At 37.5% G+C, this 25,689-nt stretch overlaps 1 protein-coding gene across 1 annotated transcript; it reads left to right on the top strand.

Moving 5' to 3' along the window:
- The first annotated feature begins 9,689 nt into the window (after positions 1–9,689).
- SPC25 (SPC25 component of NDC80 kinetochore complex) lies at positions 9,690–24,144 on the top strand. The gene is made up of 7 exons (XM_030325697.1): positions 9,690–9,788; positions 10,840–10,992; positions 11,099–11,164; positions 15,937–16,083; positions 16,519–16,623; positions 21,842–21,940; positions 23,941–24,144. The coding sequence occupies exons 2-7, from the start codon at positions 10,854–10,856 to the stop codon at positions 24,063–24,065; spliced, it is 681 nt and encodes a 226-aa protein (XP_030181557.1). The 5' UTR covers positions 9,690–9,788; positions 10,840–10,853; the 3' UTR covers positions 24,066–24,144.
- The last annotated feature ends 1,545 nt before the right edge of the window (positions 24,145–25,689 follow it).

Raw genomic sequence — 25,689 nt, 5'->3', positions numbered from 1 at the left:
CCATCGATGGATGAATGGACAAAGAAGTGGTATATATATACAATGGAGTATTACTCAGCAATCAAAAAGAATGAAATCTTGCCATTTGCAACTACATGGATGGAACTGGAGGGTATTATGCTAAGTGAAATTAGTCAGAGAAAGACAAGAATCATATGACTTCACTCATATGGGGACTTTAAGAGACAAAACAGATGAACATAAGGGAAGGGAAACAAAAATAATGTAAAAACAGGGAGGAAGACATAACAGAAGAGACTCATAAATATGGAGAACAAACTGAGGGTTACTGGAGGGGTTGTAGGAGGGAGGATGGGCTAAATGGGTAAGGGGTATTAAGGAATCTAGTCCTGAAATCATTGTTTCACTATATGCTAACTAATTTGGATGTAATTTTTAAAAAGAAAAAAGAAAATTAAAAAAAAAAAAAAAGGTTTGTTATTCAGTTAGTCTAAACTCAAATGCATTTTCTTATGCAAAGATATTATAAAGTGACTGGGTCAAGAACACTTCCTTAGGGGCGTCTGGGTGGCTCAGTCAGTTAAACATCCAACTTCAGCTCAAGTCATGATCTCACTGTTTGTGGGTTCGTGATCTGCATTGGGCTCTGTGCTGACAGCTCGGAGCCTGGAGCCTGCTTCAGATTCTGTTTCCGTCTCTCTCTGCCCCTCCCCCACTCATGCTCTATCTCTCCCCGCCCCCTCTCTCTTAAACACAAATAAACATTAAGAAAAAAAATCTTTTTTAATGTTTACTTGTGTTTAAGAGAGAGACAGAGTGGGAGTGGGGGAGGGGCAGAGAGAGACAGGGAAACACAGAATCTGAAGCAGGCCCCAGGGTCCGAGCTGTTGGCCCAGAGCACAATGCAGGGCTCAAACCACAAACCGTGAGATCATGATCTAAGCTGAAGTTGGATGCTTAATCAACTGAGCCACCCAGGCATCCCCTAAAAAAATTTTTTTTTTAAAAAGAACACTTCTTTAGGATGGAGAAAATTATGTATATGTTTACATATATATATATATATATATATATATATGTTTAAGAAAAAAGTAATATATGTACACATCTGTTTACATTTAAAGATAATAGAAGAATAAACAATTTAAAAAGTTAAGGTTATCTATAAAGGAAAGAAGGGGAGAGAGTGGAGAGAATGGGAAAAGCTCGACTTCTTTCTTCAAACATTCTTTTCTTTTAGGGAATGATATTAGTCTGCTAGGACTGACATACAAAGCACCAGACTGGGTGGTTTAAACAATGGAAATTTATTTTCTCACAATTCTTGAAAGTACAAGTCTAGGGTGTTGGCAGGAATAGCTTCTTCTGCAGTCTCTATCCTTGGCTTGTAGACGGCCATCTTCTTTCTGCGTCTTCACATGGTCATCCTTCTGTAGGGACTTATTTTCTAGATTTAACTTTGAAACTATGTAAATATTTTATGTAATTATAAAACTAAATTAAATTTAATAAGCAGTTAATATAAAAATTTAGAAATGAAACAAACGATAGAAATAAAAACAATGTTTACTGGACCCATCATACTTGTGAACTATTCACTTCTAGCTCTACAGCACTTATACATATTTTATGATTTTTGTTCCTTGTGGGAAACCTCTTTCTAAGCATTTCCTGGGTCCTCCTCAGTTTGCCAACTGCCACCACATTTGCCATGGTTTAGGGTAGGGATGTTCTCCAGTACTTATCCTATGCGGCTCATAGCAAGAAAGAAAGTTAGGAGTTGGTTCTTTTCTGGTTCTAATAATCTTCAGGTGGAGTTTTTCCCTTCAATAACAGAGCCTGCCTAGGGGCATCTGGGTGGCTCAGTAAGTTAAGCATCTGACTTTGGCTCAGGTCATGATCTTGTGATTCATGAGTTTGAGCTCAGAGCCTGGAGCTTGCTTTGGATTCTGTGTGTGTGTGTCTCTCTCTGCCCCTCCCCTGCTCTCTCTCTCTTTCTCTTAAAAATGAATTTTTTTAAATAACAGAGACTGTCTCATACACTGAGCCATTCCAAAGTCAAGGTTGTTAGGATTAAGGTCTGTGCCAAATGATGGGACAAAGCCATGTCTCAGCTATGATCCAAAAAAGGGTAGATCTACCTCTACCCTTCTCCTTTTGAAGTTGTCTTTCTCAAAGTGTCGTCTGTGGACCACCTGCTTCCTGCCATCTGCATATAGATTCCCAGGCCCACTCCAGATTGTGGAATCAGACTCTTTAGAATTAAAGTCCAAAAATGTGCATTTTAGTAAGCTTCCTGTGTGGTTCTTATGCACATCAAGTTGTAGGAACTCCATCTTTTTTTTTTTTTCTTTTTCCTTTTCTTTGTTTTTTTTTTTTTTTTTTCTTTTTTAGAGAGAGAGACATCATGAGTGAGGAGAGGGGTCTGGGGGGCGGGTGGGGAGAGAAAGAGTACCTTAAACAGGATAATCTTAAACAGGCTCCATGCTCAGCATGGACCCTGACCCTGAGCTCTATCCCATGACCCTGGGATCATGACCGGAGCTGAAATCAAGAGTTGGACACGAGTGTCCTGAGCCACCCAGGTTCCCCATAGAAACTCCATCTTAATTCATCTCTGAATGAATGATGAATGATGACACAAGGTGTCATACCCCTTCTGTGTGTCCTGTGTATAGTTAACATTTCTTTTTTTTTAATGTTTTTTAATTATTTATTTGAGAGAGAGAGAGAGAGAGAGAGAGAGAGAGAATGAGCGGGCAAGGGGCAGAGAGAGAAGGAGACACAGAATCCAAAGCAGGCTCCAGGCTCTGAGCTATCAGAACGCACAGAGCCTGACACAGGGCTCGAACTCATGATCTGTGAGATCATGACCTGAACCGAAGTTGGATGCTTAACTGATTGAGCCACCCAGGCGCCCCTGTAGTTGAACATTTCTTATACTGCTTTCTCAACTTCTACCATAAGGCATTTTTTCTCAACGCCCTTATTTGGGGTCTATATTATTCCACTCTCTTCCCTATGGATGCAGATTTGGTATGTTTTTTCCCCTTCTTTTGGAATCTCTATCTCATTCTCTTTTGTTGTTGTTGTTGCTTTTATTAGGGCCCATGGTAAACACTCAAAAATATTAGCTATAATTAATATTAGTTATTCTTTTTTAAAAATCTTTTCTTTAAGTTTATTTCTTTATTTTGAGAGAGAGAGGGATTGAGAATCACAAGCAGGTTTTTCCCGGTCAGTGCAGAGCCTGATGCGGGGCTCCATCTTGTGAATTGAGAGTTCATGACCCGAGCCAAGATCAAGAGTTAGATACTTAACCAATTGAGCCACTCAGGCACCCCTAACATTAGTTATTCTTATTTTTCCAAGTAGGTTGTAAAAGTGGAGTTGACCTCCAATTATGATATTTTTGATCAGAGTAGAAGTAGGACAAAGGGATAAAATTTCAGTCTTATACACAAATATTCTGTTACTTCTCATTTGTACTCTGGCATCTCTGCCTCTTCCTCCCACCCTCCCTTTTCTCTCTCCTTCCTTTCTCTCCCTTTCTCTCTATCCCTCTTTCTCACGCTAAATCTATGCACCCTCTTTCTCATGACAAATGCTTCCTGAGTTCAGTCTTTGAATTGGTCACAAACTTCAACCTTCCTCTGTACCTTGAAAGCAAAGACAACTTCAAGAGAGCAGAGCCAAATCTGAACTGTTCACCATTGCATCTTAGAATCAAACCAGATGTCCTCCACATAATGAGAGTCCTCAGAAAATTGCACAACCACCGTGCCCGAGCTCAAGATTTTTTCTTCCTGCTGTGGTAGCACTCTCCATTTAATACCTCCGTGTTCTGTTCAAGAACTAGAACTCTGCTGTGTCAGTTAAAGCACTTTTGAGTGGAAGAAATCTTTAAGAGTGTGTGATTCGGTTCCAATATTAGCTGAATCTCTTTGGCTACTAGGCCAAGGGTCTATGACTTGAATTTGACCTGTTTAGAAGTCATCAAACTTTCTGGAATCATATGCAAAATATTAGTGCATATACATGTTTCTTGGAAGAAGGCTACAGCTTTCACAACATTCTTGATGGAATCCCTGACCCAAAGGAGTTAAGTACAGCATCATGTTCACTGTAATTCCATCTATTTTCCATGGCACCTATGCCCAGGATCCTCTCATTTCCTCAGTTTCTTCAGAGTCATCCTCAGTACTCCAGTCTCTCCAGCATGATTTCCTTGTCTGAATGTCTTCCTTCTTCTTAATGACTTTTTAAAAATCTTTTAATACTATAGCCAGTCTTGGGGCACCTGAGTGGCTCCGTCAGTTGATGGTCTGACTTCAGCTCAGGTCATGATCTCACGTTCATGAGTTCAAGCCCTGCATTGGACTTGCTGCTGTCAGTGTGGAGCCTGCTTCGATTCTCTGTCCCCCTTTCTTTTTGTCCCTCCCCCACTCAGTCTCTTTCTCAAATATAAATAAACCTTAAAAAAAATACTGTAGCCAGTCTCAAAACCCTGTACTGTTACCTTCTTTTCAGTTAATTCCAAAAGTTGAATAATTCCATTTCTTTCCAAAACTTCCTTATTCTGATTCATTTAGATTTTCCTGAGGCTTTGATTGGCAGCAAATCCTGTCTGTTTTACTTAGATTGCAACCTACAGGGCAGAGACTAGAATTTCTTTAATATGCTCTGCGTGCCAAATATAACCACAAGATACTTTCTTATCATAAGATGAACCATTCCTCTCTGAGTTATAGTGCTTATTGCAATTCAACATCATTCAGAGAGATTTGACTTTAGCTTATGTTGCTGGTGCAATGGTACTAAACAAAACTGTATTTTGGAGGCATTGACCTTTATGTATTTGTATATGGTCATTATCCTTTTACTACCAGCTTATGTGCCTGTTGTAAAATAACTTGTATTTGAAATCTCTCCAGTGTCACCTTGAAATGTAAAATGGACTTATTTCTGAATGAGTTGAGACCCTAGTGACTTTTAGAAAATAATTACTTCCATTCTGGCTAGGATTCCAGGAATATTGGCATTCCGTAATGAACAATGATAAGTAACCCAACTATAACTCTTCCAGGTACCTCCTCCACTAGTCTCAGTATGCATTCTTCTCTAGAAATGACCATGAACTATTATATTCATAAACTTTTTCTTGGATCACCAAGGGACCCAAGAGTTGGCCCATTGGGTAGGACTATTCACTTTCTTCATAGTAGAGTTAAGATACTTTGCACCTGGGTTCTTATTTTATAGATGGCCTAAAGAATACCTGCTGTGTGTATTCTCAGACTTTACTGTGCATCAGAATCTTTCTCACTGTGTGGAATGTCTTTTGGGTGCTTGGAAAATGTACACTTTCTTTTTTGTTTTAACAATTTTGAGGTATAATTGAACAACTTGAGGGATAATTTACATACCATAAAATTCACAATTGTAAATGTACAGTGCAATTATTTCTAGTAAATTTATGGAGTTGTGCAACCATCACAACTAGTTTTAGAACATCTCTGTCACTGCAGAATGTTCCCTTGTGCCCGTGTGCAGTTAATGTTTGCTTCCACCCCCATTCCCAAGCAAGAACTGAACAATCTCTATGGATTTGCCTTTTCTGGATATTTTATGCAAAGGGAGTTATACAATATGTAGTCTTTTGCCTCTGGCTTCTTTCACTTAATAATGTTTTTGAGTATTTTTTTTTCATGAATAAATGCTTCTTAGTTTGCTGTAAACCTTTGGTTAATTTCCAGGAAACTGAAATGGTTGTTTTTGATAATTGTGTACAGTTTTATACTTGCCTTTTTTGGGAGAGGATTTGGTGACTTCCTCACTCCACCATGCTGGAGGCCCTAGCTCTTCTTTTAATTAATTTTTTTTTTAATTTAGGAAGGAAATAAAAGATTCCACATGGACTTGGCACTAAAGGTGACTCCACCTTGGATATACTTTGCTTTGATTATAACAACTATCAGAAGAAACATTTTCTTGAATCATCTTTTCCAATGATTCCTGACATAGGCTATACAGAGATCTAGAGAATTTAAAGTTTCTGTTCAAGAATCTTCTGAATGCAAGCATTTTCTATTGGCTGTTCTTAACCTGGAATCTACTCAAAGAGCTTTCCCCTCTTCTGAATTCATAGTAGCTTTTATCATTTTTAATTTTGTCAGCGAATGGATATTGAAAGTACACGTTACTAGCATTTTGAGAGGTCACTATGAATGTGTATGTCATAAAGAGATCCTTATATCCAGAAAAGTGGAAAACTTTTCATCTTAAGCATGGCATTGTTTACTATCATTTTAATCCTGAGCTCTGCCCCCAAGATGGAAAGTATCTACTCAGCAAAGGTATGTGCCATAGGGGACAATGACCTTTCTTCTGGTACCCCATGATCCTTCATCCACTAGAAAAAGAATTAAGTTTTCAGGGAAGAAAAAACGGAACTTTTAGTCAGTCTGACCAAGGCTCCTATAACCATGGACCAGAAACATCTCCAGACTGGTAATGTGTGCTTATTTCCTGCTCCCCATCCTACCTTGGTTACAGACCATATATCTCAGAGAATATAGTGCCCAGCTCATTGTATAGCACATAATAGATACCCCTAAAATCCTGGTTGGAACGAAAGGCAGGTATGTATGATGATAATGGTGATGGTGGTGTTGTATGGGGTTGTGATGGAGGAGCTTCTCTTATCCCCTTTTTAAAGCTGAGAAAATGGTGCTGAGCAGAAAGAATAGCTGGTTTGTTTCTAGCTATGACTGGAGGAGTAAAGAGAAACCCATTCCTCTTGTCTTCTAGAGAGGAGCATGTTGACAAACGACACAGAAGTTTCTCCCTCACTTCTTGGTTGGAGATGAGCCTTGAGAAAGAATAAAAGACAATGGACCCCTGGGGGCTCCCTAAAGACTGTATATCAGTGAGGTAATCACTTGCCCCAGTCCAAGATCCAAAGAGAGTTAGAACCTTCACTCAACAGCCTAATAAGGACCAGTGTAAAAACCCAGTAAGTAATTCATCGAGCTGGTGATCCAGTCAGCACCCCTCTATGAATCTTAGTAAGTAATGTATTCACTAATCTGGACCAGTGAAAACCTGAGAAATGAGGACCATTATTCATTCAGGTGAAATTATGAGATGCCCAATAGGTACAATTTTACTTTAAGATAAATATTACCAGAAATCAGAAGTCCTTGGACAAATATTTCTGAAATGAAAGAAGATATTACAGCAAACTATATGTCTAAGCTTATTAATAACAGTCCATAGGCTGGAAGCTGACTTACATTGTGATGTGTTAAGCATTAGTAATAACCTGCCCTGGTTCTGTTGGTCTGAATTTAGCTTTTAGGATAGAATGCTCAATATCAGGTACTCCTGGGAAAGTTATTTATACATTTATTTTATCGTTGGTGTTTGGATCCTTTAATGATAGTGAAAAAATAGCAATAAAAACCTTTTGGCCTATAATCGAGGGCTTTATCTTCACAAATATGTCATGGTCAGAGATAAAAATAATAATTTTAACTCCGTAATACAAGTCATATTTATTTTCCTTTCTTTAAAGTGCATATCCTCTATGTTCTTTTCATATTGTTCTTTCCTCCTCGGCTTTACCAAGAAGGATGCAAATAGGAAGTCAATTTCATTTACTTGGAGGTCTTGACCAGTACAGCTTCCACGCATCTTGCCCATCCTTTAGCAAATTCAAGTTGAATAGCTTGTGTCTCCTTCTGGTCCTCAAGGAACATAGCAGGTGACTCTAACAGAGTTCTAGTTACTTCCAGTTTGAAGTTCTGCGAGATAGCAATGTACTGTTATAGTAATCCCTCCAAATTATTGTTAGAGAAGCTAGAAGAGTAGAAAAGAAGAGATTTTCTGTGAACAATAAGAATTTATTCTGAGGATCATCTGGATGTTTTTGTCCACTAATCATTGGAGTGAACTTAATAAAAGTAATGCACTAAAGTTCACCTTAGTTTAAAAGATATAGTTCTAGCCTTGTGTCAGTCATGAATATCTCAAAGCCTTGCTAATAAACTCTTTTTTTCCATTTTGCTCATGGATCGGTCATGCTCTGTCAGATTCTATTAGGAATGCATTAGAGAGTTGGTCCAAGTATTATTCCAAGCTGAGGAAGTTATTTATTATCTTGAACTAGTAATGACCTAAAGAAATTACTGACACTGTTTTCAGATTATTGTTTGAAGTTTAGTATCCATTATGTGGAAACTAAATTTGTTGTATTTGTTATATTGGCAAATTATTAAATGGTCTTATTATTAATGGTAAATAACAACACCTAACTAATTAATTAATTCAATTTGGATTGGGTGGGAGGGATGTATTCTATACTTATTCAGACTTACCAGAATCCATGTTTTTTTTTTTAAATCAGAATTCAGTAAGTAGTGTGATCATCTTGTAATGGGAGTTATATGTATTACCTCAGCTAAAATGAGCATTCAATTGCAAGATCTCTATTTCTTTGCCAACTTAGATTTTGTTCTATTTAAAGCCTTATTTGTATGTGTTTTAATATGACAATCTATTGCATAGGAGGTAGGTAGGGTATGAAATCATAAAAACAGGAAACCATTTTGAGTACTTATGTCATAGGGACTTCTTTCAAGGCATTTGCATTTATTATCTCTTTTAGTCTTCACATTGGGTATATGAAGGAAGAAGGTATTATTATTACTATTACCCTCATTTTACAGATGAGGAAACTGAGGTCCAATAGGCCAAGTAACTTGCCCGAGGACAAACTTAGTAAATGATAGAGCCTGGATTTCAAACTCAGGCACTCTTACTGCAGAGTTGGAGCAGTTAGCCACTATCGATTAACTAGAGAAGTAAAATGCCTATGGAACATTAACACTTAGATCTCCCAACAATATCCTCAGAAACTCAGCACTTTAAAATAGTAACTCCTGCCCCTGCCTCCCTGCAACACCCCTTCCCCAATACACCCAAACAACCATGAAGATATTTTCTATTCAACCAACAGCATCACCATTCTTACAAATATAGAAGTTAAAAGCCTTGAATTACTTTTGGCTTCTCCACTTCTTTTCATTTTTAAATACAACACAGACTGTCAGAGAGGATAGGTACCAATGAACTCGCCCATGAAAAGTTTTGTGTCATTGAGTTTTCACCTGGGCAAGGACTACCAGTACTAGGTACTGCGTTTTGTTTCTGTTTCACATGGTCGAAAATAAGAGAATCAAGAAATTTTGGAAATGTTCATATTAGAAGCCAATACACAGTAATGTTCCAACCACTTCCCAATGAAAAGTAATTAAATGATGAGACATATTAAAAAATGGTGTTTTCATTAGCTTTAGTATTTTAATTAACTTTAAGCTACAGAGCATTAAAGAAGGCAGTAAATACTTGGCAACAGAATGCGATTAAAGTTCAATATTTATATTTGTTGCAGAAATCTTTATTTGAAACAGATGAATGACTTGTGCTGGGGCGAGTCCTCCCGGAGCTATGAACACTTCACAAAGCAGAGCTGAGAGTCTGTCTCTCAGAAAAAAAAAAAACTACAAATCCCAGAATGCACTTTCCCCTATATTTTTCCGCGAGAATCCCGGAGGGCTAGATTAACCAATCCCTTAATGGAGAGCCTAATTATCAGCCAATCTGAAGGCGAATGAGCGACCGGGGGCGGGAGGAGGAAGGCGCCCTAAAATTTGAAATAGAAAAGTTGGCGGGGCTGCGGGAGCTGGGTCTGGAGACCTGCTGTTGGCTTGAATTGTTTCTGGTCTTGTGTGGGTTGGCGGCGGGGCTCAGGTCTCCTGGAAAAGGTGAGAGAGTTGGGGGCTGACCAGGGTTCCTCGACCTGCCTGTCGCGATAGGGGAAAGTGTATTTCTGGGCTGGATTTGTTTTCGGGAGCGAAGTCTGTGAAATGCACGGCTTTGTTGTTTGCACTGCTGGGCTTCGCTGAGGCCGAAGGGTTCCGGGTTCCACCGAACGAGATGTGTGTGGCCTTCTTGGGAAGGTTTTGAGTTATTGGGATGGTTTTAGCCTTACAGAAAACTGGCGGGGCCTGGAGTCTTACCGGACATTGTTTACAGAAGACACTAAGGCCCAGAGAGTTCAGGGTGACTTGTACCTTTCCTGGACTAAGCCTACTAAATTCCCACTCCAAGTAGCCTTTTTAGTGCTACTTCTTCTTTTCCTGATCTGGGTGGGAGGGAGAGGCGGGCTAGATATATCTCATAGGGTCTTATCCTATGAGAGGGGGCCGGTCATCCGTCCATTTGGGACCTGGCTGGCAATCCAGGCTGGAATTCAAAAGATCAGAATTGGAAACGCCTTAAAAGTTACCAATTTTACTTGTGAGGAAACGGAGGCAGAGTCATTTTCCAGGGTCACAGAGCTGTATGAGTGTCTTGTGCAGTTAAACTACTAACAAGTCCCTAGGAGGTAAGGATGTCCTTCCTGGAATCTTGCATCTTAACTGTAATTACGTCCAGATGGCTTGATCCGCCCTGGAATAGCTAGAGTTAAAAGTAAGCTGCTTGGGTCACCTAGATGGCTCAGTCAGGTTAAGCATCCTACTTAGGCTCACAGTTACTGAGGTTGAGCCCCGTATGGGCTCTGCACTGACAGCTTGGAGCCTGGAGCCTGCTTGGGATTCTGTGTCTTCCTCTTTCTGCCCCTCCCCTGCCTGTACTCTCTTTCTCTCTCAAGAACAAGTAAATATTTAAAAAGTAAGATATCCTTTTTAAAAAAAGCAAGCTGCTAATTATTTCCCAGCAAAAGTCAAACTGCCAAAATATGCTTGATTGGAATATGAGCTTGATTTTATTTCAACAACTTATAAAAAATACAATCAATGTTTTGTTTTGTAGCATTCTCTTACAAGATGATAGAGGACGAACTGGCACTATTTGATAAAAGCATAAATGAATTTTGGAATAAATTCAAAAGCACTCTCAGTGACACGTCCTGTCAAATGATGGGACTAAGAGATACCTACAAAGACTCCATCAAAGCACTTACAGGTAACTAAAGTTAACTTGTAACATGCTGCTTTGTCGTTCTTGTTTTTTTTTCTTTTCTTATGTTATTTCAGCTGAATCGAAACTTCAATTCCAATTTCTCTTTCAGAAAAGCTGTCTGTGAAATTAAAGGAAGAGGAACGAATGGTTGAGATGTTTCTGGAATATCAAAATCGTAGGTGACAAACTATAGATCACAGAGGGTTTTTTAGATTAAACATCTTTATGCAGTCCCTCATACAAGTAAAACAATATACTGTGGGGTACCTGGGTCGGTCACTTGACTCTTAATCTTCACTCGGGTCTTGATCTCGGGGTTGTCAGTTCGGGTCCCGTGTTGGGGTCTGCACTGGGCATGAAGCCTACTTTAAAAAAAAAAGAAAAAGAAAAGAAAATTAAAAAAAAAAACAGTGTATTGTGTGTGTGTGCATATATATATGCAGATACATGTATAAAAATAATAAACATTTATGTATCTGCAACCCAGCTTAAGAAATAGAACATCTTATATAATACTTTTCTCTAATCCTACCTTCCAGAACTAACCTATTAATATTTAGTATTGTATTTTTGAATGTTATATAAATGGCATCATTTTCTGTATATTCTGTCCCTTTTTTTATTCATCACTGTGCTTGTGATCATCTATGCTGATGTGTAAATGACAATTTTTTGAAAAACAGGTTTGTTTTCCCATTGGAAATCATAGACTGGGGTTTAAAAAGCAGGAATTCTTCAGTTCTTCAGTTCTTTCCCTTAGGGGAAGGAATCTGGATTAACCATGTATTGGAGAAGGAGCCACTGTTACTCTGAGGAGAGGACACTGATCTGGATACATTTGGGGAGTATGGAAGGTGGAGGGAACTCATTCACTCACCACATATTTGTTGAGCAGCTACTTTGCATCTTCAAGGAAGATACTGCAGGGAACAAATTGTTCAAAAATTCTGGCCTGCCTAGAGCATCTGTTGCTTCTATATTATTATAAGGAGGAAGATCATCTGTTCAAAGTGAGAGGCGTTTACTATGGACCAGGCTCTTAAATCCTAAAATCCTAAGGACACCTGGGAGGCTCAGTTGGTTAAGTGTCTGACTCTCAATTTCAGTTCAGGGCATCATCCCAGGGTAGTGGGATCAAGCCCCTTCGTCAGACTCTGGGGTGGGCGTGGAGCCTGCTTAAGATTCTTTCTCTCCATCTCCTCTGCTTCTTGCCCTCTGGCACTCACTCTCTCAAAAAAAAAAAAAAAAAAAAAAAGAAAACAAAAGTCCTGAAATCTTTACAAGACCAAAATTATCCCTTTTTTTAGATGAAAAAATTGAAGCTCACTGAGGTTACAAAACTTGGTTAAGGTCATACATTTGATAGATACAAGGTCTAGGATTGCAGCCAAATGTCTGCTCTTTCTAGTGTACCATAAAACAATCTTTCCACATGGAAGGGAAAACTCAGGGGAGGATTTATGTGCTGAGTAGTAGTGAAAGTTTGAAATACCTGCCCTAGAGAATAAAAGAGACAACTGACAGTGTATACATGAGTTATGCCATATCAAGGGCCCTTACATTTATACTGGCACAAATCCATACAGTTCTTTACATATTCTAATAAAAACACTGACATATATGGTATTTATGTATCACTTAATAATTTAAAAGTTTCTGTATTATTATTGTGTACTCTAACCCTGTGAGTTAAAGAAATAGGGCGGCCATTATTATCCTCCTTTTATAAGAGTCTCCAAAGTTATAATTTGACCAAGGTCCTTGGGTAACAACTGAAGGTATCTCTTTTGCCATACATGTCTCCTTAATTATTTTTAAGTGCATTTTTCCATAGTGGCTACTCTGGAAAATAATATGCAGGGTTCCTCAGAAAATTAAAACTACCATATGATCCAGTAATTCTATTTCTGGGTGTTTATCAGAGGGAACCAAAGACACTAACTCAGGAAAACATCTGTACACCTGTTTGTTTGTTTGTTTATTGAGAGACAGCTAGCGGGAGAGGGGCAGAGGAAGAGAGAATCTTAAGCAACCTTCACAGTTGGCGTAGAGCCCGAGGTGGGGTTTGATCCCAGGCTCAATCCCACGATCCTGGGGTCATGACCTGAGTCGAAATTAAGAGTTGCATGCTCAACTAACGGAGACATCCAGGTACGCCTGAGAGGATATTCTACCTTATTAATATGCCATATTTATTTAATGATTTACTCATTAGCCATTTAGGATGTTTTCAGCTTTTCATCATTATAAATAATACTGAAAACAATCTTATGTATATAAATACTCACATACATCTTATTTTCTTAGGTTAACTTGTAAAAATGAAATAACTGGATTAAAGGACATGAATATCCTTAAAACTTGTTTCGCAATGTCAAAAATATTCCACAAGGACTCTAGTATTTTCCATTCTTCTCGACACCAGCTGTCATTTTTGTAAACATTGTTGTAATAAATGAAAATTGGTATGTTACTTGCTTTATTTGCATTTCTGTGATTACTACTCAGGTTAAATTGTCTTTCATGTTTATTAGCCGTCTGCATTCTACATTTCCTCTGTTTATCTCTTTGTTTTTGTCTTAGGAATTTATATTTGTGTCTTCTTTAGATTAAGAACTGTTCAGGGAGGATGTTTAATGGTCAAAAGCATGACCTTTGAAGTCAAGTCCTGAGTTTGAATCCAGGTCTTAACTATTTTTTGCATCCTAGCAAATAAAACTTTTGGGCAAGTTACTCAACTGCTGAGCCTTTTCCTTTTTTAAAAATTTTTTTTTTTTTCAACGTTTATTTATTTTTGGGACAGAGAGAGACAGAGCATGAATGGGGGAGGGGCAGAGAGAGAGGGAGACACAGAACCGGAAACAGGCTCCAGGCTCTGAGCCATCAGCCCAGAGACCAACGTGGGGCTCGAACTCACGGACCGCGAGATCATGACCTAGCTGAAGTCGGACGCTTAACCGACTGCGCCACCCAGGCGCCCTTCTTTTCCTTTTTTAAATTAGAACTGCATAATGTATTATGAAATTTAAGTAAATTTATGGAAATATAAGGTGTTGAACAAAGTTCCTAGCATATAGTAGAGTTTTATGTTTATTTGAATCAAATATGAGGGTTTTTGCCCACTTATTAACTGTTATGTAGCTGATATATGACTTTCTCTTTGATTTCTTTTTGCCTTTTAGTAAAAACGTCTTTCCCCACAGGAAAGGCTAATTTTATATTCAGATACTGCCTTTTAGGTTTGCAAGATTTCATTTTATATTTAAATATTTAATATATATGGAATTTATTTTGGATTTCAGCATAGTTTGGGAAACTGTCCACCACTTGATTTATGATATTTCATTTTTCATATTTCCCAAAGATACCAGTGTTTGGGAATGCCTTTTTTGTTTGTTTAACTGAGCTGTATGTCGTTTCTTCAGCTAGTACTCCATTATTGTGTTAGAAGTGTCACAGTCACACATGTTAAATCTGGTGGGACAAGTACCTTTCCTTGTTATTTTTCTTACCATATTTCCTTAACTGCTCTCTCCTGTGTACTCATCAGATAAATTTTATAATTTTGTTAGATCCTCCTCTTCCCTTCCCTCCAGAGTCCATTGGGATTGCATCAAATGTAGAAATGAATTTGGGAAATACTGACATCTTTATAATATTTAGAAGCATAAAATGTCTCTCCATATATACAGGTTATTTGTTTCAGACAGGTTTTGCATTATTTTTTCATACAGGGCCTACATTTCTTAATTTAGATTATTCCTGAATGTTTCATTTGTTATTAATATAAATGAAGTTTCGCCCTTCCTACCTCTCTCTTTCCCTCTCTTTCTTCACTTTTTTTAAAAAAATTTTTTTAATGTTTATTTATTTTTGAGACAGAGACAGAGCACGAACAGGGGAAGGGCAGAGAGAGAGGAAGACACAGAATCCGAAGCAGGCTCCAGGCTCTGAGCTGTCAGCACAGAGCCCCATGCGGGCCCGAACTCGGACCGTGAGACCATGACCTGAGGCGAAGTCGGATGCTTAACCGACTGAGCCACCCAGGCGCCCCATCTCTTCCTTCACTCCTTTTTGTCTTTTTGGTATTTTCCAGAAAGATTTATACTGCATTATAATGAATTGTTTCTTTAAAGTACTGTGTAAAAACATTTCCAGATTTGGTTGTCTTTGATGGTGGGCTTTATTTATGTACTTATTTGAAGGGTATTGCTGCAAGCGTCATGACCTGATTTTCTTTTTGTGGTTTAATTTGGTATTCTCAGGGCGCCTGGGTGGCTCAGTCGGTTAAACGTCCGACTTCAGCTCAGGTCATGATATCGCCGTTTGTGAGTCTGAAACCCGCGTCAGGCTCTGTGTTGACAGCTCAGAGCCTGGAGTCTGCTTTGCATTCTATGTCTTCCTCTCTCTCTCTGCCCCTCCCTGCTCATGCTCTGTTTCTCTCACTCTCAAAAATGAATAAAAAAATTTTTTTTTAAATAATAATTTGGTATTCTCATTTTAAAAAGAGTTTTGTCTCATTTTTATTTTCAAAGACAAATAGGAAAGAATAGGATTTTTTTTCCTTTTCTTTATAATTTTTGAAACATTAGAAAGCACTTATCAGTTAAAACATTTTTGGGGCACTGCGTGGCTCAGTCAGTTAAGCATCCGACTTCTGCTCAGGTCATGATCTCACAGTTCCTGAGGTCAAGCCCTGCATGGGGCTCTGTGCTGACAGCTCAGAGCCTGGAACCTGCTTCAGATTCTGTCTCCCTCTCCCTCACTCATGCTCACTTGCTCTCTCTCTCTCTCAAAAGTAAATAAATAAATAAATAAATAAAATAAGTAAATAAAACACTCTTTATTAATCCTAATGAAAGTCAATATTTTAGTCTTTTCTTACCAGAGATAGATATTGGAGAACAAAGTATATATATTCTAGCTAATACTTTGTACTTCTTACAGAGATCTGTAGGCGGAATAAGCTCATTCAAGAAAAAAAAGACAACTTGTTAAGATTGATTGCTGAAATAAAAGACAAAAATGAGAAACTAGAAGTACTGACTGCAAATATTCAGGATCTTAAGGAAGAATATGCTAGGAAGAAGGAAAGTAAGTTTCTAGTTGTACACATATTTAAAACATTAAATTTCAAAGTGGTGATGGTTCACAATTATCTATCTCTTGCCTTCTCTCCAGTTCATAGTAAAAATGGGTAACATCTCAGGGGCATAGCTAGCCACTCATTTCTACAAGGAAGCTGTCTGAAGTTAAATAAGTGGGTTTTATTTTCTTTTGTTTTACTTAAGGGTCCTTTTGATTTTTTAATGTAACCAGAGTCATAATGCAATTGATGTGGGAGCTTAATTAAACAGAGTGGGGGGCAGTTTCATTGGAGAAGCCATAGTATAATTTATGCAACAAAGTTAATGATCACACATTCTCTTCCAGGAACTATTAAGCACACTCTTTATGCTGCAAAGTGTCTGTCTAAAAATCCTTCATATTCAAATATGTGTATTTCTTTGTTTTTTTTTTTAATCATAGCTATTTCTGCTGCTAACAAAGCTAATGAAGAGAAGTTGAAAAGGCTACAGAAATCTGCAGACTTGTATAAAGATCGACTTGGACTAGAAATTAGAAAAATTTATGGTGAGTATATTAACGTAAGTAAAACACACAAGATTAGAAAGGTGTGTGTTTTCTTAAGTAGAGAAGAATTTTAAAAATATTTTCAAATAAAATAATGACCACATTATTAACTTTTTAGGAAACAGTAAAGAATTTTAAAATTTTTTATCACCGTAACATAATTACTGATGCCTTGGTTATTTATCATCCAGTATTGTAATAAATGTATGTTTGGCATGATTGCCAACATGAAAGTAATTTTTGTTCCTTGTTCTTCCTGGTATTCTATGATCAGCATTTTCCCAGTTGCTATAGCCTTCCCATGGTAATTTTAAAATAGCGACGTAATAATTCATTCCATTAATGTCTCTTAATTTATGCAATCTTTTATATACCTAATACAGGTATTGTTTCTAACTTAACATTCAGATTATGCCAACGTTTCAGTTTTAGAAGTACTATAGTGAATACAGACTTCTCCATTTCTTTTGTATAATTTCCGTGGAATTCCTAGGGAGGCATTACTGGGGTAAAGCGTGTGAATATTTTAATGACCGTTATGTGTGGTGTATGTGGCAGTTTATAGCACTACTCACGGTGTTAGCAGTCCCCACGATCACCGTCAGGTTTGGGGATTCGCTAGAAAGACTTACAGGATGCAGCATAGAATCAGTCATATTGCCGCCTCAGATGTATGGCAGAAACTGCAATAAACTGCAAAACAGCCCCAAAAAGGCACTGGAGCAAAGTCTAAAAGAAACACTTTTTTCAGGCATAGTTTTTTAAGAGTCCTAACCCAGCAGAGTCACACAAGACATGCTTATTAATTCCTTTAGCATTGAATGTGACGATACACGGGAAGGGTTGTCTACCAGGGAAGTTCATCAGAGACTCCGGAAGCTTGTGCTGGTTTTCCCTGCACTTCGCCCTATGTGTTTTTTTCCTCTTGCTGATTTTGCCATAGTCTTTCGCTGTGATAAACTATAGCCCTGTGTATGACCCTTTGGTGAATCATATGAGTTCTCTTAGCGAATCTTCAAACCTAGGGTGGTTTGGGGGACTCCCAACACACCAGCCAAGGGCCAGCTTGCAAGCAGACCTTTCTAAGATTCTAAGGATAGCATGGTCAGGCCTGCCGCATTAATTCTTTTGTGCACACCTCTCTACGATGTAAAGTGTACCCACTCCATTGTATTCTTGCCAGAATTGTATTTTGTTTGTTTGTTGTTGTTGTTTGGCAGCAAAGTAGATCTAATTGGAGCATTGTTTTTTAAGTGCATTTCTTTATTAATGAACAGGTAAACTTTTCTTCTGAATATTTACTGTATTTCTTAGATTGTTTGGTCTCTTCATTCATATATCTATTAGTCTTTTTTTGTGCCCCCCATCTGTTGAAATAAGCTTTTAATAAAATTAAATTTTATTAAAATAAAATATTAAATTTTATTAAAAATATTAAATTAAACTTTTTTAAAATGTTTATTGATTTTTGAGAGAGAGAGAGAAAGCATGAGTGGGGGATGGGCAGAGAGAGGGAGACAGAGGATCTGAAATAGGCTTTGCACTGACAGCAGAGAGCTTGATGCGGGGCTCGAACTCATGAACTGGAAGATCACGATCTGAGCCGAAGTCGGACACTTAACCAACTGAGCCACCCAGGTACCCCCAAAAATATTAACCTTTTGATTAGAGGGAAATACAGGGTCCAACTCTGAATTTTTGATCCATTGGACTCACTGTCATCCTGAGGTGTTTTGGGGTCAGAAAGCTTTAAAAGTATTTTCAGATTTAAAATTAGAACTTTCTCGACAAATATCATATGACTTCACTCATATGAGGACTTTAAGACACAGAATAGATGAACATAAGGGAAGGGAAGCAAAAAATAATGTCAAAATGGAGGGGGACAAAACACAAGAGACTTTTAAAATATGGAGAATGAGCAGAGGCTTACTGGAGGGGTTGTGGGAGGGGGAATGGGCTAACTGGGTAAGGGACATTAAGGAATCTATTCCTGAAATCATTGTTGCACTATATGCTAACTAACTTGGATGTAAATTAAAAAAAATAAAAAATTGGAATTTTCTCATGGCACCTGGATCGCTCAATGGGTTAAGCATTCAACTCTTGGTTTCAGCTCAGGTGATGATTTCACAATTCATGGGTTCAAGCCCCAAGCTGGGCTCCGTGCTGACATTGCAGAGCCTGCTTGGGATATTCTCTCTCTCTCTCTCTCTCTGTACCCCTCCCTTGCTCACTCTGTATTCCTCTCTCTCTCAAAATAAGTAAAGAAGCATTTACAAAAGAATTAGAACTTTTCATAGCCCTCAAAGTCAGGAAATAATCCTTTTTTTAAAAGGATTTTAAAAAGAATTTTAAAAGGATTTTAAAAGAGAAACCCAAATTAAACTCTTTGTTATCTTATGATGTCTTTTTTCCTTGGCATACATCTCTTCCATTACCATTAACACTTTTTTTTTTCTTTTCAACTTTTTATTTAAATTGTAGTTAGTTAACATACAGTGTGCAATATTGCTTTCAGGAGTAGAAGCCAATGATTCATCACTTACATACAATACCCAGTGCTCATCACATCAAATGCCCTCCTTAATACCCATCACCCATCTAGCCCATCCCCAACCACCTCCCCTCTAGCAACCTTCAGTTTGTTCTCTATAGTAAAGAGTCTCTTATGATCTGTTTCCCTCCACCCCTCTTCCCATATGTTCATCTATTTTGTTTCTTAAATTTCAGATATGAGTGAAATCATATTGTATTTGTCTTTCTCTGATTTATTTCACTTAGCATAATACACGCTAGCTCCATCCACATCACTGCAAATGGCAAGATTTCATTCTCTTTTTGATGGCGGAGTAGTATTCCTGTGTGTGTGTGTGTGTGTGTGTGTGTGTGCGCGCGTGCACATGCCATTCAAAAGTCGATGGACATTTGGGCTCTTTCCATAATTTGGCTATTGTTGATAATGCTGCTAAAAACGTTGGAGTGCATGTTTCCATTCAAATCAATATTTTTGTCCTTTCAGTAAATATCTAGTAGTGCAGTTGCTGGATCATACAGTAGTTCTATTTTTAACTTTTTAAGTAACTGTTCTCCGGAGTGGCTGCACCAGTTTGCATTCCCTCCAACAGAGCACGAGGGTTCCCCTTTCTCCACATCTTCGCCAACAGCTATTAACACTTTTAAAAATCTGGTCTACTGATGTAATTATTTCATTTTGAATAAAAATGCAAGACAAATGTTTTTCAAAGTTTCTGAACTTTACTTTTTTATAATTAAAAACATTTTTTAAATGAAATGTACTAATTTTTTATTTTGTAGAGCAAAACTAAAATGCATGTGAGGGGCGCCTGGGTGGCGCAGTCGGTTAAGCGTCCGACTTTAGCCAGGTCACGATCTCGCGGTCCGTGAGTTCGAGCCCCGCGTCAGGCTCTGGGCTGATGGCTCGGAGCCTGGAGCCTGTTTCCGATTCTGTGTCTCCCTCTCTCTCTGCCCCTCCCCCGTTCATGCTCTGTCTCTCTCTGTCCCAAAAATAAATAAAAACGTTGAAAAAAAAATTAAAAAAAAAAAAATAAAAAAAAAATAAAATGCATGTGAGTTTCTACTTTGTGGCTGCCATTTTTTTTATTAAAAAAATGTTTAATGTTTTTGAGAGAGCGTGAGAGCACATGAGTAGGGGGAGGGGCAGAGAGAGAAGGAGACACAGAATCGGAAGCAGGCTCCAGGCTCTATGCTGACAGCTCAGGGGCTCAAACTCACGAGCTGTGACAGCTCAGGGGCTCAAACTCACCATGATCTGAGCTGAAGTTGGATGCTTAACCAACCCAGGCACCTCTGTGGCTGCCATTTTTAATTTCTTCTGGGCATTTACTCCTTTGGGAACATTTGGAGGTCTTTTGGAAAAATAGGCATTAATTGCAGATAACTATGTAGAAAAAGTCAAATCTGTTCAATATTTTTTATTGTGATAAAACTACATGACATAGAATTTGCCATTTTAACTATTTTTTATTGTACAATTCTGTAGCATTACATTAACAGTGCTGTGCAACCATCACCACTATTTCCAGAATTCTTTAATACCACAAACAGAAATTCTGTACCCATTAAACAATAACTTATTCCTCCTTCCCCAGCCCCTGATAACTTCTACTTTCTGTCTCTCTAAATTTACCTATTCTAAGTATTTCATGTAGGTGGAATCATACAGTATTTGTCCTGTTCTTTTGCGTCTGAATTATTGTATTTAGCATGATGTTTTCGAGGTTCATTCATGTTGTAGCATGTATCGGAAGTTCATTCCTTTTTATTACCAAATGATATTCTGTTGTGACTATACCATATTTTGTTTCTTTAGTCATCTGTCAGTGAACACACAGTTATTACCACCTTTTGGCTGCTGTGAGTAATGCTGCTATAAGCATTGGCATCGTTATTTGAGTCCCTATTCTCTATTCTTTTTTTTGATATGTACTGAGGAGTGGAGTTACTGGGTCATTGCAATTCTTTATGTAACTTTTTGAGGAACTGCCAAGCTGTTTTCCGCAGCTGCAACACCATTTTACATTCCTACTAGCAATGTCCTGATTTCTCCATGTCTTCATTCACACTGTTCTTTTCTTTTTTCTTGTTTTGTTTTGTTTTGTTTTTTGTTTTGTTATAGCTGTCCTGGTGGATATAAAATAATATCTCATTGTAGTTTTGGGTTGCATTTCCCCAGTGATTAGTGGTATTGAGCATCTTTCCATGTGCTTATTATCGGACATTTGTATCTATTCTTCGGAGAAATACTTACTCAAGTCCTTAGTCCCGTTTTTAATTGGATTGCTTTTCTTTTAGTTGTTCAGTTGTAGTTCTTTTAAATGTATTCTCTATATTAAGTCCATATCCGAGATAGGATTTGCAAATATTTTCTCCCATTCTGTGGGTTATCTTTCCACTGCCTTGGTAATATCCTTTAAAGGACAAAAGTTTTTAATTTTGATGAAGTCTAATTTATCAGTTCTTTTCTTTTGTTACTTGTGTTTTTGTATCATGTTTAAACTGTAATTCATTTAAAACTAATTTGTAACTTGTACATTTGGAGGCTTGGTTAAGTGTATATGTACATACGTTTAGCAGTCTAGATACTGATTAAGGACAGAGGTGAGAAAGCTCATCTCCATTGAAAGGCTTGGCACAATAAAATATTCTCACACCAAATAATTAAATTTTTTTTCAGGTGATAAGTTGCAGTTTATATTTACCAATATTGACCCTAAGCATCCTGAGAACCCTTTTATGTTTTCCCTTCACCTAAATGAAGCAAGGGAATATGAGGGTATGTATTCCTCTCTCTTAACTGATATTTAAGACTGGCATCCAAAATGTTATCTGACACAGCATATAGAGTAATATGAAGGAGCGGTGCCTGGGTGGCTCAGTCGGTTAAGTGTCTGACTCTTGGTTTCAGCTCAGGTCATGATCTCACAGTTTTGTGAGTATGAGCCCCATGTTGGGCTCTGTGCTGACCCTGAGGAGCCTGCTTGGAATTCTCTCTGCCTCTGTCTCTGTCTCTGTCTCTCTCTCTGTCTGCCCCTCCCTTGCTAGCACTCTGCCTCTTTCAAAATAAATAAATAAACTTAAAAAAATAAAGTAATATGAAAGAAAGTAATGTTCCCACAAGGTGTCCCTTTCTTTGCCAGCTTGCTTCATGGGATAGGGTCTTCTAAAGGCTGTGAATGTAGTTTTGATTTATAGTTATTATCTAGGAACCTTAATATGTAACTTCTATTCAGGATGGCACAGTGCCACCTTGGTAGAAAAGTCTAAAAGACCACCGATCACTGCATTTCATATGCAAGTATGAATTATCCTTTTAGAGAACATAAAACTATAAAGGATATGACTATATAAATGTGAATATTATAATGTATTCAAGTAGGTGATTTTAAAAGCAAATGCTAAGTCATCAGAATGTGATCATTTATTTTACCAAAAATCAATTTAAGAAATATTATCCTCTCCTGAAAAATCGCACACATTGGTAATTTAGCTCACCTACTGATTCTCCAACAGGCCAGAAAGGCATCGATTTATGGGGAATATATGTGATTGGTAATAGTTGGAACTAGAAGAGAATGGAAATATATTTATCTCTCTTTAATTCTTGGGCCCCTTTTAAAGTAATTTTTAATTTATTGGAATTCAGAAAAATGGTTCTCAGCTCATTAGACCTGTGTTCTCATCTGAAAGCATTTATAGCACACATACACTCAGGAGGACTGCTGAGTTGTCTCCTTAATGTGCCCCGGTGACTTGATCCTCATTCTCATGGAATTTGTATTTAGGAACCTAATTCATGTGCAAATTTTTTCTCTCTGTAAATATCTTCTAATGAGTGCTAAAGTTTCAAAAGCAAACCCCAAAACCCACATACCTTGCATATCCTCTCTTGCTACATAGGGTCATGGTATTTGATAGTGTGTTAAAATAGAATCTACAGTGTGATTTTGAACCAAGTGCCTTTTGTTCTTTCTCTGCTGTGGTCCTGGTCCTTGTGTCCTAAACAATCTCTACCAAAGAACTGGAAATCTGATATGGTTGACTTTCTTCCCCTTGGGCAAAGGACCAAATTGTTGGGAGAGAAAGCTGAATCATTCCTTTCCTTTGACCACCCTCACTGGAGATTTGTTTACAATTTGTACAACTGCATGTTGAGAGGTGTACCGTTATTTGTGACTTTGTGTCACATTTGATTAGTAGGTCCTGTAAATACCACTTTTAGAATAGCAACCACATTTTCTAGTGAACACTTGTAAAACCATAGATTTTTTTCCCCATAATTGTAAATTACTAAAAGTTGTCATTGAAAGCTGTTCTTTTTTTGATCCAGTGGCCAGGAACTAGAATTCAAGCCAAAAGTTTACAGAGAAAACTGACTTAACAGTTAAAAAAACAAAACAAAACAAAAAACCTAACACACACAAGCACACACACACACACCTGTTAAAACAGTTCAGTTAAAATGTAAGAAAGATGACTGGAAATGGCATTCTGTTCTTTTTATCACTGAGTTCTTCAATCCCTTGACTACCATCTGTTTAAATTTAAAGTACAATTATAGTACTTAAGATTTTAATATTTACAGATTAAACAAAGAAAAGGTCCAAAAGATAGTTAGGATATGAAAATCAAGTGTATCTGTTGTTCTATGCTGGAAGCATTTCAGTAAAATGGAATTGAAATAATTTGAATCAGATGAAAGCATCTAAGTTAGAAACACTTCTCTCCCATAAAAAATCTCATTCACATTATCTTCCCTTTTTTTTTTCCTTCTAGTGTCAGATAGTGCTCCTCATCTTGAGTGCCTAGCAGAATTTCAAGAGAAAGTAAGGAAGACCAACAATTTCTCGGCTTTTCTTGCCAATGTCCGGAAAGCTTTTACTGCTATGGTTTATAATTAATATATGAATAGTATATAAACACTTTATTTTTCTTCCCTATTGTGTATCTCTTTTAAAAGAATTCTCATTTTCCACTGTTTGCCTGTAATTCTTTTGTATTTTTGTAACATTTCTGTGTGGTTTATTTCTTTAAATTATTTTAACTAAAATCTTAAATAAAATTTATAAAGTCAAATGTGTTCTTTTTAAGATGAAAGATAGTATACTATGATAAATGTGTGTGGGGGATATATATATATACATATATATATATATATATATGTATATATAGTAGGAAGAGAGTTTCAGAGCATTTCCCCTCAGTTGCCTCTTACGCCTAGGACTTGGCTCAGAGCTCTGCTTACCATCATATAGCAGTAGAATTTATCTGAGAAGAATGCTATGGGTTGGTAGGAATGTTATCACTGGCCCATCCCAGTGTGCAGGCCAGCTTTTAGGAACCATTGACTGGGATTTTTCTGCAGAGATAAAAAGCTAATAAACTGCCCTAGAGATTGGAGTGTGTGCTACTAACAAAGACTTTTTTTTTCAACATTTTATTTTTTTAATATCAAATATTTAATATGTAAATATTAAACAACATACTAATATACAAGCAGTGGGCCAAATAAGGAATCAAACGGCAAATCAAAATATGTGAAAACAAAAGAAAAAGAAAACACAATATTCTAAAACCTATGGGATGCAGCAAAAGCAGATTTTAGAGTGAAATTTATGCCATAAATGGTTGTATTAAGAAAAATGGTTTAATGGGGCGCCTGGGTGGCGCAGTCGGTTAAGCGTCCGACTTCAGCCAGGTCACGATCTCGCGGTCCGGGAGTTCGAGCCCCGCGTCAGGCTCTGGGCTGATGGCTCGGAGCCTGGAGCCTGTTTCCGATTCTGTGTCTCCCTCTCTCTCTGCCCCTCCCCCGTTCATGCTCTGTCTCTCTCTGTCCCAAAAATAAACGTTGAAAAAAAAATTTTTTAAAAAGAAAAATGGTTTAAATAATATTGCACCCCAAGAAACTAAAAAAAGAAGGTTAGCCAATATTTAGTAGAGGAAGCAAATAAAAATTGGAAATAGAGACCAGAATAAACAATAACATAACATTGAAAGTAATGACCAGATTTCTGAAAAAAAAAAAGAACAAAATTGGCAATACATAGTGTGATAACAGATTACTATAAACCATCACTAACAAATCAATTTCTAAAACTTAGGGGAAAAGCCCAGGTAATTCCAAAAAATGCACAAGTTACTGAAATTGAATCATGAATCTTGAATCCAGGAAATAGGAAATCTTAGATCAAGAATAAGAATGAAAGCTGGACTAGGAATCAAAAATCTCCCATCACAGAAAAGCCTAAGACTACATGGTTTCATTGGTGAATTCTACCAAACATTTAAATGAATAATTAATGACAATTTGTATCAAAATCTTACAAATACTGGAATAGAGGGAACACATTCAAAATCATTCTATGAAGCCAGTATTACCCTAACACTAAAGCAGGATAAAAACAATATGAGAACAGAAAAAAGTATTTGTCTGATATAAGTACTGCTACTCTGGCTTGCTTTCGACATCTATTTGCATGATAAATATTTCCCCACCCCCTCACTTTCAACCTGCAGATGTCTTAA

Source organism: Lynx canadensis, chromosome C1 (assembly GCF_007474595.2).
Source record: "Lynx canadensis isolate LIC74 chromosome C1, mLynCan4.pri.v2, whole genome shotgun sequence".
NCBI lineage: Eukaryota > Metazoa > Chordata > Mammalia > Carnivora > Felidae > Lynx > Lynx canadensis.
Note: the sequence above shows the minus strand (reverse complement) of the source record. Positions and strands in the feature narration are given on the sequence as shown.